Source organism: Pyrus communis, chromosome 16 (genome assembly GCF_963583255.1).
Source record: "Pyrus communis chromosome 16, drPyrComm1.1, whole genome shotgun sequence".
NCBI classification, from domain to species: domain Eukaryota; kingdom Viridiplantae; phylum Streptophyta; class Magnoliopsida; order Rosales; family Rosaceae; genus Pyrus; species Pyrus communis.
Window position 1 is genome coordinate 7,767,317 of NC_084818.1, and position 15,382 is coordinate 7,782,698.

At 34.9% G+C, this 15,382-nt stretch overlaps 1 protein-coding gene across 1 annotated transcript; it reads right to left on the reverse strand.

Moving 5' to 3' along the window:
- Nucleotides 1-387: 387 nt before the first annotated feature.
- On the reverse strand, nucleotides 388-7,580 carry LOC137721557 (putative serine/threonine-protein kinase). Its single transcript, XM_068460653.1, has 6 exons — nucleotides 7,404-7,580; nucleotides 6,770-6,885; nucleotides 6,413-6,623; nucleotides 4,618-4,855; nucleotides 4,347-4,497; nucleotides 388-809 (listed from the first exon to the last, which is right to left on the reverse strand). Exons 1-6 carry the CDS (start codon nucleotides 7,471-7,473, stop codon nucleotides 474-476), a joined length of 1,122 nt encoding a protein of 373 aa, XP_068316754.1. The 5' UTR covers nucleotides 7,474-7,580; the 3' UTR covers nucleotides 388-473.
- Nucleotides 7,581-15,382: the final 7,802 nt, after the last annotated feature.

Below are 15,382 nucleotides of genomic sequence, written 5' to 3' on the forward strand. Positions count from 1 at the left end.
AGAGTGGAGAGAAAAAGCTTTGATATATATATATATATATATATATATATATATATATATATATCTGAACTTATTGATTGGATGGCTCTGCAAAAACCCTATTACATCATGTTACAAATGGGAGAGTATATTCTGTTAGATTCTTCATGCCTGTATATGCAACTGCACCACAAGTAGTAGTTGCTAGGCTTGTAACAATCTATACAGCACATTACAAGGGAAAAATGTAATAGTGGAGAAAATTGGTGGGACGAGTTAAAAGAAATGTATAAAGAAAGTTCGACATACAAAAATGAAAACTAAAGACTAAAAATAAAAAGTTATTTTAACTTGTTTTTACGTTCAAAGATTTTGTTTTCATTCATTCATCGTTATTTCTTTCTCTCTTCTATCATCCACATCTTCATATCTTAAGCACCAAAATACAAAATAAATTGGTTATCAAACAAGCCTTTAAGCGCTTAAACCTACAGTTAATTCAAATTTCTAATTTTTCTTTTAATAAAGATAGATTTGGGGGCTTTGCATGCTGGCGGTGAGCTTCTCTCAGTCCCTTGGGCTAATTTGAGGTCCATATTGTCAGTAATGACTCCTGGCTCGCCTACCTTCATGTTATTAACGTTGATCTCATTCGTCGTCATCAGCTTAATGGCTGTCGACATGCGGGGTCGGAGGCTGGATTTTTCTTGTACACAAAGCAGACCCACCTTTAGGAATTGGACGGCTTCTTTTTCTGAAATGTTTCCGTCAAGTTCGAGAGAAGAGTCCACTAGATCTACAAGCTTCTTTCCCTTGTACATTTCCCATGCCTGCATGCATCACCATCAGGTCCATGCAGTCTCACTATTAATTCAGGTTTGGTAATATTTCATATAGGTTAATTAGGATCCAAATTTGATGCCAGTTTCTTTTTTGGGTAATACGTGTACTTATTAATTTGTGATTTGAAATGTGCTTACCAAACCAATTTATCACATGCATGCATCTATACATCTATACATACATATATATACATCTATACATACATATATATATATGTATGTATGTATGTATATATATGTATGTATGTGTGTGTGTGTGTGTGTGTGTGTGTCACTTACATATATATATATATATATATATATATATGTATGTATGTATGTATGTATATGTATGTATGTGTGTGTGTGTGTGTGTGTGTGTCACTTTCTTGCAGGTGACTAGAGTTAATTATATGAATAATGTTAGGGAAATCAAAATTTTAAACTAAATTTGTAAATCAAATGATGTGTTACAAATAAGAAATAAGCACGTTAATCAACACTTAAGTAATAATCCAATCATTAACATCCAGATCACTTGGTTTATAAAATTTGGTTTAAAAATTTAGTCTTCCTAGTATTAGCCGATTTGTTACGCATTAAGGTCTTGTACGTAACTCAGATAGTTAAAAACATTGACTTATGCATAATATATAAAGGAAAAATTAGTATCCAGTCTCTAGTTACTAATGTTCATTGACTGAAACCTTATTAGTTTTCAGATTTTTATCCAAGTCCCTAGCATTAATGTAATAATGAATTTACATGTCAGTTACATAATTTTTTAAAATAAAAATTAATAATTGATTTAGGATTTTAATACTCACACCTTTATTAAACTCCTAACTAATTTTTAATCCAAAACATTTCCAAAATAAATAAAAATTTAGAATAAGTTTGTACCCATTAGCTTTTTAAAAAATGTTTTCAATTTTTTAATCTTATATGTAATACCCTGCAAATTTAAATATATGAATTATATATTCATAATTATGATTATGTGGGAAAAATCGAAAATAAATCGATTTATGGTTATGAAGAATTTAATCGAGAACTTTTAAACTTTTGTTTCCAGAAATTATTATAATTTACGGGTTTGTATTATTGAGACTTCATGTTATTTTTTGGAGAAATTATATTAATTCATTTGAGTTTAGTTCTAAATTAAACTAGTTATGAAGTTTGGGAATTAATTATTTAAAATCCATAGACCTTTCAAAGTCACAATTTATATTTTTGAATAGATCTCGATCTCACGAACACATAGGCACAAACCGTTCGTGAAATCGGAGTTATAATGAAGAATTTATTAATGTTTAAAGTTGAGGACAAAATGATCAATTTATTTTGAGAAGGCTCCAGATTTCTTTGAGCCAAATCTGGGGAAAGCCACGTGTGTGGCTAAGATTTAGGGAGGAAAAGAAGGGACGGTTTTGAGGAGAAGGGCAGAAGGGGAGAAGAGAAAGGAGAGAAAGGAGGGAAAGGAGGAGAAGAGAGGGCCAATGAGAAAGGAAAGAAAGGAGGGGAAATGAGAGAAAAAAAGGAAAGGGAAACGGATCCCTTTGAGGAACCGTGACCCGACCCGGTTCTATCTCCCAACTCCGGCCACCATGGACGGCGAGGTTGGTGTCATAACGGTCCTTACCTCGAGGCCAATCGATCTCTCTATCAATTCCACCCTCAAAATTAGAGAATTTGGCTTTGATTTTACAAAACGCACATCAAAGGGTGCGACGGGTTTATCTTCGAATCACCAAAATCTAAAACAATTTCCTTCAACCACCACTACCAATAGACTCCCCTCAACCCCAGGGACAAAGCCCATGCATTGGTTGGGGCGGCGGAGTTGTTTTGGAGTCAAATCAAGAACACCCAAAAACAAGGGTTTCTGGCGGTTCGTGGAAAATGTGAGGTGTTTCCCGGCCAAATTGGACTTGGTCGCAAGTATGAAAATTGCTCCACTCATTGAGGTATACTTGCCTGTAAAATTTGGTAATTTTTGGAAATAGTTGATATTTTCTGGCGATTTGAGCGGCCGGTGGCCAGTGAGCCGACGCTATATTTTTAAGCAAATTTTGATGTTCTGAAACCAAAATTAATAAGAATTTGGTGTGATACACTTCTTGGAAGCTAGATGGTGATTGTTAGTTATTTGTAGAAATGTCGAAATTAATTAGAATTAGCGAACTACGAATGACTTGATCCCTATTTAGGTTACGTAGGCAGTCTAACAAGGAGTGAGATGCAGCCATAAAACAAGTAAGGTTAAATAATCGAGAATAAATTTTTAGTTGGAAATTTGATCTAAGAGAAGAAAATGGAAATTCATGGAAAATGTAATTGTATGTTGATAAGAGAATAATGGTTATGAATCATATGTGGAATGAAGGAATTTATATATAGAATAGTGATTAATGTTAGTGAATTAAATTGGTAATGTAATTGTATGTTTTGATAATTAAAAATATGGATGGTTTTGTAAAAAAATGAATTATTGAAGTAAAGAAATGTGATTAATGGTAATGAATTAACCACAATTTAGAATTGGGCTGACCAACGGAATTATTCCCGAAAATATATATTTCAGGGGCGGGGTGTTACATGTACCCATTCATGTAATTTTTTCAAATTTTTAATCTTAAAATGTACTCATTCTTAAATATACCAATTTGTTATATGTAAAAAGTACCATACCGATTTTTTTATATATAAAATCTATTCAATTTTTTTCTAATCCATTTTTAAACTTATATGGGTACATTATTATTATTTTTATTTGAGAATGTATTCATATCAAGTTTTATCGAAGAAATTTACTAATGTTATTAAGCCTAGTATCCTTTGTTTTTTTGTAGTTTTGAAGAATGTACCCATATTTTGGTACAATAATTTTTTTGTTAATTTTGATGAATGTACCCATGTTTACACCCACACACACACACACACACACACACACACAATAGTATAACTTATATTTTAATATTTTTAATCCCACAAATTATGGGTTTTTATTTAAAATCTCATTAACATAAACTACTATAAATTTCAAATTTTAATTTAAAAAATATAGTAACATAAATAGAAATAAATTATCATATTAATTTCAGGGACTTAGATCAAAAATTGAAGACCAACAAGGTTTCAGTAAAAGAATATTGATAGATAGAGACCGCATCCAAAGTCTCCCATATATAAATCAAAGTCTCCCATATATAAATCAAGGTTCGGTTCTAGAATAAGTGTTTTAAAGCTTATATATGCATAATCATTTTAAATAAGCGTTGGACCCTTGGGCTACTGTTGCGAAGAAGACCTTTCAGAAAGGTCTACCAATTATTTCATGAAGTGGGTGAGGATTTAATTTTCTTTACAAAACTACTCTTGGTCTACTCAATCCATCATCGATACAAGGTTTTATGATAAATCCTGGAGAATGTTTAAAGAATTTAAAAGTGCAAAATTAATTTCCAAGTATAAAAAGTCATGCATACCACTAGCATTATAGTTTATAGAATTTGTATATAATTATCATATATAAGATCATACCTTTTCGACAAGATAGTGTTCTCCAATTTCCATATCAAAGTCAACTATCGATCGTCCACTGACTATTTGCAAAATCAACACTCCGAAACTGTATATGTCTGATTTTCGCGTTAAATGTCCAGTGATTGCATACTCTGGAGCCAAATAACCTCTTTGTCATCAACAAAGAAGTTTGCACCATTAGTATTGTCAATACAAACCAAATCATATATGCAATTTCTATTGAAACCAGTTCTAGCATTTCAGCTCTTGGACAATATATTCTACTTACAATGTTCCAGCCACTCGTGTACTAATGTGAGAAATGTTCTGTGGAAGTAGTTTTGATAACCCAAAATCTGAAATTCTTGGATGAAAGTTCTTCTCCAAAAGTATATTGCTGGCTTTGATATCTCTGTGCACAATATGTGGTTTCACCTCCTCATGAATGTGAACAAGGCCCCTAGCAATCCCAAGACAAATTTCTCGTCGTGCCCTCCAACCTAATTTCGATCTAATTTTCTCCTCACCTAATCAACAGATGATTAATCACATATGTACTATATATCCATACATACGCACTTTCAAAAAAAATTAAAAAATAAAAAAATAAAAAGGAAGGAGGATATGTTTAGCATGCTATGTTGTGAAGTCGACAATTTGAACCATCATTTAGATATGATTTCACATTATTTATGAACCAACGAGTCTATTAACCTGATAACATAATATATTAGATATTGTTTGATAGGAGAATGTGTTGGACAAGTTTAGTTAGCCGTTTGATAATTTATATATTAATTAGACTTTTCCACTAAGGTAAGGATATGATTACTTTCTTAGTAGTTATTATTGGTTTCCTACTTGTTCAGAATTAGGTTTTTATATAAATACATCTCTTGTAACTCAATAAGAACTATGTTTGGTAGGAAACACAACAGTAACTACAAATATCATTTCTCTGGTTTTCTAAACACAAGAAAAGCCCTAGCCACCGACTAGCTAGCCTTTGGCTTTTGTTTTCTCCTCCGTCCCTCCTTCTCTTTCCTCCCTTTCTCTATTATTTCAATGTTCTTCTGAGTTTTGTCTCGGTTTTCCTTGAGCTTTGTCTCAAATTTTTTCTTGAGTTTGTCTTAGATTTGGGCTTCATGCCTCCTCCCTCCTTCCCTCCCTCTCTTTTGGCCATGCCCTTCCAAACCCAAACCTTCATCTTCCCTGACCCTTTCCCCTACCTCCCTTCCTCATAATCTATCCCCACCCCATTCTTTGCTCCGATCTACGATCTTTGAACCGAAAATGAATGCTAGATCCATTTCTATCCCTTACTTCCCCTCCCCCAACTGGGTTGGTATCCCCTCAAGGTCAAGTGTTTTGCGGCTTCAGCCAAAGTAAAGGTATTTTGCATACCTTGGTTCATGTGTTACTGTGTTTGTATATGTTTGTAGGGGTTGGTGAAGGAAATTTGGATCTGGTGACTATCTCTTGGTTTAGGGCTTTTAGTGATGAAATCTAGTTGTGATGTGTTTTTGGTTGCGAGTTTGTTATTTGTGAGCTGCGATGGTCAAGTCTTGGTCGAATTGACCACTCGGTGCTGCCATGGTGGCTGCTAGCAAAACTTTTGTGGCCGAGGCGACATCAATGGTGGCAATAGCTGCGGGGCGGGCATTGCTTTGTGCACTTGGAGGATAGGAATTAGGATTTTAGTTTCTGTTTATTTGTTTATTGGGCTAGGCTTTTGTGTATTTAAGTGTCATCTGGGTTATTTTGTCTTTCTTTGAGTTGACCTATGACCTCTTTTCGGATTAATTAAGGTTAATTTTTAGAAGGAAAAGAAAAAAGAATTATGTTTTGCAAAATTTTAATTAGTTACTTTTTGTTATGTAGCCTTGTTTGACAATTTATATAATTTTTTTTTGCCCTTTGTGTAAATGAAATAAGAATCATAGTTTCAATCCGGTTTTTTGTTATTTTCTCGTCCTTCGATTTTTAACATAATGTTTACCGCTATTATATATATATAAGGTGAAAATAAGGAAGGTCATCATGCATGAAAACTAATAAGGAGCTAGGTTAATTTATGTGTTTACCTAGCAAGATGTGAGCAAGGCTGTTGTGCTCCATGTAATCATAAACAATAATTCTACGGCGACCTTCCACACAACCACCGCGCATCTTGACCAGATTTTGATGGCGAATACTGGATAGTGAAGCTAGCTCAGACATGAACTCCCTATCTCCTTGCTTTGATTCAGCTGAAAGAACTTTCACGGCCACGGCCACTCCGTCACTAAGTTTTCCCTTTTAGAGTAATTCAACCACAAGAGTTCTTACTGTTTAGCCAAAACTAATTATAAGCACTTGAAAATTAATAAAAATTCAGAATGCAAGCAGTCTTTTCTTAGTACTCCAACAGTAAAAAAAATCAACGTATATGCAGAAATTACCTTAAAAACAGAACCAAATCCGCCTTCACCAATTTTGTTGGATGGATGGAAATCGTTGGTGGCGACTTTCAATTCTTTGTATTTGAAGTTGTGGACATTTTGAAGAAATTGTACACCTGTTTTAATAAGTAGATAGCCAAGAACGATCCACGTTCTATCAAAATACTAATTAACGTATAGTATAAATTAGATAAAGTGGGACAGGTTAATATCTCATTAGCATATACAATACAATTCACATCATCAAGTTGGTTACAAAGAAACCCAAAAGTGAAAATGAAAGGGCAAATTGAACTATGATATGCTGCAAAAAACAGGCTTCCGTATTCTCATGTTTTATGAGCGGAAAAAAATTTATGCACACTCATTTTCTTCTTCTGCACACATTTGTTTAAATTCTCTTTTTGCACACATTTGTTTAATTCTTCCCTTAATTCTTTTATACATCATTCAATCCAAAACCCAAAAATTAACATGGGTACATGAGAAGAGAATGAGTGTAAAAATCAATTTTTTTATTATCAATCAATGAGGAAAGATAAAAACGTAGGTATGATAGGTAGCGAAAGATATCCATAAAATGAGAGCGCGGTTTCTACAGAAAGCAGAAGTTCTATTTTAAATTTCTACTTACCGTGTGTGTTGTTATCATCGATGATTCCAGGTGAAGAGAAACACTTTGAGCAAGGAAGCAAGAACTTCATGATATATGGTTGTTACAGCTGGAAATTTGATGTGTGCTCTTAAACTGAATCGGATTTTAGCAAGGTAGCTGAACGAGTTATCAAGTTACAATATGAGGGAATGATGCTGCACTTATATAGATTATATTATTCTCTTATAAACCCTCTTAAACCCAAATTAGAGGAAGTTTTGTCTTCTTTATTCTTGGAATATATTGATGAAATTAAGTCAATATGAATTTACACTTTATTACTGTCATGCAGATTTTTTTCGCCGACATTATTGTTTATACGTTTAATCCCACTTGTGATCTTGGGGCGGCTTGGAGCGTTGGAATAATGTCTACTTGTGCACGTTTATATTTAAAACCATTTTTGTGTGATCAGATATAAAATAAGCATATTTTAGCCTTCTTGACTTCCTCCATTCGACTATTATAGTGGAAATGCAAAATTTCAATACGAAACGTTTTAACAGACACTAAGCGTTAGTCGGTGGCAGACTGGGGTCTAATGCCAAGGCAACTAGGCGAGAGTCTATGTGAGTAGGGGAGAGTGAGTAGGGGAGAGACTAGGTGAACTAGGTAGACTATGTGGATTTAGTCCAATTTATCATATAACATATAAATAGGTACTCACATACACTTTAAAAAGGGTAAATCTCAATTTACTATCCTTAAGTTTCGTGGTTTTCAACATTGGGTATATGAAGTTTTTTTCGTCCCAGAGTCATACCTAAAATGTTAATTTTAAGATAGTCTCATACATTCGTTAGTCTGTCGGTTAAGTCTTCTGTTAATTGATGACATAACGCTCACGTGGACAATAACTGAACGTCATGTGGATATTAAAAATAAAATTTAAAATTAATAAAAAAAATAATAATTGACAAAAAAATAAAAATAAAAAAACCCTAAAAATACACTCCATTCCGCAGCCACCCATTCAATCCCCATCTATACATCCTGCAGTCCACCCTCACCGCCAGCCACCCTCCAATCCAACCCCATCGCCGGCTACACTTCTTGCAATCCAATCCCACCCTTTCAATCCCCAGCCACACTTCCTGCAATCAACACTCATCGCCAACTACCCTCCAATCCAACCCCATCGCCACCCCACGCTCCCATCCATCCCCTTCCTCCCTTATCTCATCTGCGCCCCCCAAACCCTCTATACCCGACCCATCTCCCTCTCCTCCAACCTCTTCACCACCCCTCTATTCTCTCTCCTCCACCCTTTGTAAAAACCCTAGCTCCCAAAATCTTTTGTTTTAAAAAAAATTGAGCAAACCCAGCACGAAATCCCTAATCCCCAAAATCTTTCCGACCCGTTTGAATTCGACTTCGATTTCGTCAAACACATAATGAAAACACAAAAAGAGTTGGAACCAGGAGATGTTGCAGGGTGCCTTCAAAGTCCTGCAAAAAGATTTTTGGAGCCTATACTACCAAAATTTGTAGTTAGACTTCGAATTCGTAGAGCAGCAGAAGCAGGCCGTGGTGCTGCTGAGGAAATCGAAGTCGAAGTCCTTTTCAGAAGAAAGAAGGGAGGAAATCGGCTTCGAACTCACATACCGAAGAAGTCGAAGTCGAAGTCGAAGGGAGGGTTCGGCGCTGAGCAAAACCCATTGCTGCTATGGTTCCTTCTTTGAGGTTGAATGGGTGGCTGCGGATTGGAGGGGTTTTTAGGGTTTTTCCATTTTTTTTTTTTCCAATTATTATTATTTTTATAAATTTTAATTTTTTTAATATCCAAGTGGCGTCCAGTCATTGTCCATGTGGGCGTCATGTCATCAGTTAACAGAAGATCGACTTAACGATCAGGCTAATGGATGTATGAGATTGTCTAAAAAATTAACACTTTAGGTATAACTCTGAGATGAAAAAAAATTTATGCACCAAATGTTGAAAACCATAAAATTTGATGGTAGTAAACTAATATTTATCTCTTTAAAAATATATATATTTACATTGAGAATTTGGAAAAGTTAAAACTTAAGCCATCATGGCATCATCATGACCGTCTACAGAGAGACAAGAAGATGAGAAACACAAAACAACGAAAGAAATAATATGGGTTTTTGTGTAGGTTACCCAAAAAAACCCTTTAACTTAATTTAAAAAAATTAAAAAATTAAAAAAACAATGGAACTCTGAACCGCCTAGCCCTTACCTGATTTTCCTCTACATTATGACCTAAATCGCATCAGTCCTTCGCCACCTAGACAAATTTTTAGACTAGTGTCATTTTTTTTTTTTTTTTGTCAAGCGATAAATTTTATTAGATTAGATATTAAGATAGATTTTGTTAGATTAGCTATTGATGGGGTTTGAACCCACACTGTTATGTAAGAGTTCAACATCTTTCCACTATCATGGTAAAGGGCCACTTGCGAATAGCGCTAATATTTAGTGCGTGACTAAAATCAAGCTAGTGATTAGTGTGAAAAGGGTTAAGTAACTAGGCGGCTGCCTAGGCTGAGTTTTAGAACAGAGCCAATACTTAGCATGCATGCGACTAAAATCGAGATAGTGAGCAGTGTGAAAAGGGTTAAGTAATTTTTCAGATCTATAAGTGTAAAATGAGGGAGTACAAGTATTTCATCTAGAAGAAGTCTATGCGTGAGATGTGAGAAATGATAGATGAATCATCACAGAGTTGCAAAAGCTATGGTGGAAGAAACAGAAGCTCAGAGAAAACGAAGAAGAAGATGAAAGGAATTCAGCTCTTTTGTATTACTAACAGAATGTATCAGTTAGTTACAATCCCATCCCTTATTCTATATGGATTTGGATCCCCTCCTGAGCCCAAGGAGAGGATCCTCATGACCAAAGGACTTGGACCGTTGAATAAAAATTCGACGGCTATAATTATTATAACTTTAAAGAGACCCCCTTATTGTAGCCGTTGAATTTTTATCCAACGGCTTAAGTCATTTGGTCAGGAGGATTCTCTCATTGGGTTCAGGAGAGGATCCAAGTCCATTCTATATATATAGAAACTATGTAGCTTACAGAGTAAGCCATCTCTCTAACAACCAATTACATATGATGATTACATTTGTCATTATTAAAAGATCATGACTCCTGACTATACCACTCAATAATGAAATGATAGCATAAACAAGTCTTTGTGTGAGATGTGAGAAATGACAGATGCAATGGTAGCATAATTCTTTTTCTTGTAAGATATAAGATTAGGTTATTCAAGGAGATACGATATAAGATTAAGTTATTCAAGGAGCTACGGTTGACCGTTAACTTATTCTTTACAATTTAATTCCAATGACATAGCCAATAAACCAAGTAATCAAATTATTTATTTTATGATAAAAGATGAATCAAACACACTCTCAATAATAACCAAAACATTTATATTAAATTTTTTTTAGTAGAACGCTATAGTTAGTGGATTAGATAGTTGTTAGAGGGAAGAAAATCGGTGGAAATCGAACTTTCACTAGAAGCATAAACATAATTGTTTTTTATCACTGTGACAAAATATCATCTATTTTATATACAATATGAAAATTGAATGCACAAAGAAAACATTTGGATTAACTAATTAATGAGATTGAAGAGTTAGATCAGCTAATTAAGAGTTGCACCTAAAGTTTCGAGTTTGATTCTTAGCTCTTTCAATGTTAATTGGATTATTGAAATTCTGAAGTAGTTAAAACTTTTGAAACACATATATAAGATCACTGACAAACTAATTCACCAAAATATATCTCAATGAGTTTTTTGCAACAATCGATCCATTCAACAAATCAAGACAGGACTGAATCAATACAAGTATATCTGGTCAAGGTCCGAGTGAGTAGTGCCCCAACTTTGATTTCAGAAAATAAAAGTCAACTAATTAATAAGACTGAGCCAGATTGCAACTCAAATGCATGTGTAATTTTAGCACGTTGGAAACACGATCTGGTACAATAAGTGTAAATAATATTATTGGTTGGAAACGTAACAAAATTTTAACAAATTATATTATAACACTTGGTATTTCTAGTCGTGTTCCCGACACATTAAAAAATTTCTCATTTAAATCCTATTCTTCTTATATAGGTGCATGGTGCACCCATGCATAATCGAACGTTCTATTAACATCTATCATTTCTCCATCCAAATAAAGAATTGGGTGTAAGCAGGAGTGGCTGCTGAATTGTTCAGCAGCCAAGTTAATTCGTAAAATATATGAAGCCGCCTCTTATTTTACTCACATGATCAAAACTCAAAATCAATCACTAAGTTCAAAGTACTCCGAACGGGCCCTTTCTTCCCTCAGTTCCCTGTGCGGAGCTGCCATTTTTGAATACACAAAATATGCATATAAATGCTCGACTCTATCGATGTGAATGGATGCCCTTTTTTGCACGTCATGCCCAAATACAATATACACTACAACAAATAATCTCTTTAACGATGAAGTATTTCAGCAAGGAATCTTTGATAAGTAGATAATGATTAATAGGATGGTAAAAGGCTCCACGGCTGCACGGCAGGATATGGTTTCCTGGGATACCCGACCGCAACCGAACTTGGGAATTTTGTAACAGTTGTGAGTTATATATTAATTAAAGTATAAATAGTAGTATGTTGTTCCATATTGATAAAGTGCATATGTAATACAAATTATAACTCTTATATATACTCCATTTTGGAGATTAATGAATATATAAGAAATTCTCAAATATTGTCATATATTTTTGCTATTTACCATGTTTAGTTTGACATGGCATCAAAGTAATTCGCTCTTGGTGACCTGTGTGCTTTAATTTTGTGCCCACCTTTGTCGTGATTTTCTTCATTTAAAAAAAAAAAGAAAAAAAAAAGAGTGAATAGCGCCGCTCTACAGTACAGCGAACAGAGCCTTGCTACTACAATGTGTGAACAGTGATCTGCTACAGTGTTCTGGTAAATTGTTTTCATTCTGCTGCGTATTTTTGTACCTTTATTGTTCGTGATTTAGTTCAATGGCTCAATATAATCATAGTGTTATGCATCTTGGTGGAACAAATATATGGATAATTGACACTGGGGCCATTGATCATGTGACTAGTGACCCTAGAGTGTTTGATGAGTTATGTGACTATGTTTGTAATTCGTATATTACTAGTGCAAATGGAGCACATTCCCCTATGAAGGATGAAGGCAGTATCTCTCTTACTTCTACACTGGTCCATGCTTTACTTGTTCTTGACGTTAAGTGCAATCTTTTGTCGGTAGGAAAACTATTTGATACCTTATCTTGTTTTACTCACTTCTACCCTATGTATTGTTATTTTCAAAACATTCAAATTCAGAAGATAATTGGTCGTGGTAAAAGAATAAGGGGTTTGTACATCTTGACTATGGAGGATACTGTTGTTTCCGGTTCAAATAATCATCAAGTCTTAAGTGCTAAAGTGGATAACATACATCAAATTTGGTTGTGGCATCGACGATTGGGACATCCATCATTCAGTTATATGAAGCATCTATTTCCTTCTTTGTTTCGCACTTGTAGTGATTCAAAGTTCAAGTGTGAAACATGTGTTATGGTTAAGAGTCATCGTGCTTCCTTTCCCATAAGTGATTCTAAAGCTACTTTGTCATTTGATTTAATACGTTCTGATGGGTGGGGTCTGGTGAAGGTTACTTCTAATGGATTCCGTTGGTTTGTTACTTTTATTGATGATTGTACTCGATTTACTTGGGTGTTCTTGATGAAGAATAAGAGTGATATTCCTTTGCTTCTTCAAGAATTTTGTGCAGTGGTGTCTACTCAATTTCATACCAAAGTTAAAGTCTTCAGGTCTAGTAACGGAGGAGAATATGTGAATCACACTTCGGCATGTTTTTTTTCGTGATCAGGGTATTATTCACCAGACGACTACTCCGTTTACACCCCAACAAAATGGTGTGTCCGAACGGAAGAATCGTAATGGAGGTTGCTCGATCATTGATGTTGGATAAATGTGTTCCTAATCATTTGTGGGGTCATGCTGTTTTGGCTACTGTGTATTTGATAAATTGTGTTCCAAGTAGGGTTCTTGGTTTTCAGACACTGCTTGATATGCTACAAAAACATGTTTCTCTTGTTTCTATATCAAAACTTCCTCCGAATGTGTTTGGGTGTATTGTGTATGTACATGTCTACTCTTATCAACGGAGTAAACTTAATGCATGTGTTCTTCAATGTGTATGCTAACAATCAGAAAGGCTATAAGTGTTATTATGCTCCGACTCATAAAACTTATATTACCGTGGATGTCACATTCCACGAGGAAGTTTCGTATTTTGTGAAGCCCTCTTCCAACTCTCAAGTTCAGGGGGAGAAGGGGAGTGAAGTGCAGATTCAATGAGATGATATGGATGATGTGTTACAGGCAGAGTTGGGGACATAACTTATTATGTTGCATGATATTGATTAGTCGACTGTAAATAGTGATCGGTTACCTGTCATTCCTGAAACTATTTCTACTGACGACATATCAGATGTGCCCAACGAGTTGCCTGTTAGTATATTTGAGGAATTACCTTCTGATGACCGGTTGCCTGCTGCTTGTATGTCTAACGAGTTGCCTGATGATGGTTCGTCTAGTGATGATTCTTCTAATAGTTTTGATACAAGATGGTGACATACAAGAGGTAAATTTTGACGATTCTTCTACTTATTAGTTCCCTCTACGAGCTAATCGTGGAAAACCTAAAGTACAGTATGAGCCTAATATGCATACCAAAGCCAAATATCCTATCAACAATTATGTGTCTACTTATCGTTTGTCCAAACTATATGCATCTTACATATGTCAGCTATCTACTGTATCAATTCCAACAAAATTGCATGATGCTTGGTCTGACCTTAAGTGGGTTAATGCCATGAGAGTTGAGATGGAAGCTTTGGAAAAGAATTCCACTTGGGATTTGGTTCCTTTACCAAACGGGAAGAAAGCTATTGGATGTAGATGAGTGTTCACTATTAAACACAAAGCAGATGGTTTTATTGATCGGTATAAAGCTAGATTAGTTGCTAAGGGTTGTACTCAAACCTATGAGGTGGACTATCAGGAGACTTTTGCTCCTGTTGCCAAACTTAATATTGTGCGTGTTCTTCTGTTCTTAGCAACAAATGAGGATTGGCCTCTATTGTAGTTTGATGTTAAGAATGTTTTCCTTCATGGTGATCTCAAGGATGAAGTTTATATGGATCTCCCACCTGGTATCAAAACATCTCCTGAAAAGTATGTTGTATGCAGGTTGTGAAAGGCTTTGTATGGTTTGAAACAATCTCCTAGAGCATGGTTTAGGAGGTTTACAAGTTCAATGAAGAAGTTTGGGTATGTCCAGAGTCATTCAGATCATATTTTGTTTATAAAGCGACAAGTTAACTACATTGATTATTTATGTTGATGACATGATAGTGACTAGTGATGATCAAATGGAGATACAATGCCTTCAAAAGTACCTAGCTACTGAATTTGAAATGAAAGAATTGGGTGAATTGAAGTATTTTCTTGGAATCGAGGTTGCACGATCCACGCATGGTATTTTTCTGTCTCAACATAAGTATGTTCTTGATTTGTTAGCTGAAATATGTATGTTAGATTGCAAACCTATTGATACTTCATTGAGCAGAATCATCTTCTGGCTTATTTCTGGATCAAGTTCCTACTCATAAGGAACAATATCAAAGGCTTGTGGGGAGATTAATTTATTTGTCTCACGCCCTAACATTGTTTATGCAGTTAGTGTGGTAAGTCAGTTTATGCACTCACCTAATGAAGCTCATATGTATGCAGTAATCCGTATTTTGAGGTACTTGAAGATGGCTCCTGGCAGAGGTTTGGTTTTCTCTAAGAATGGTCATTTGAATGTCAAAGGGTACATAGATGCAGATTGGACAGGTTCTATCACTGATCGGCGATCTACATCTGTATACTTTA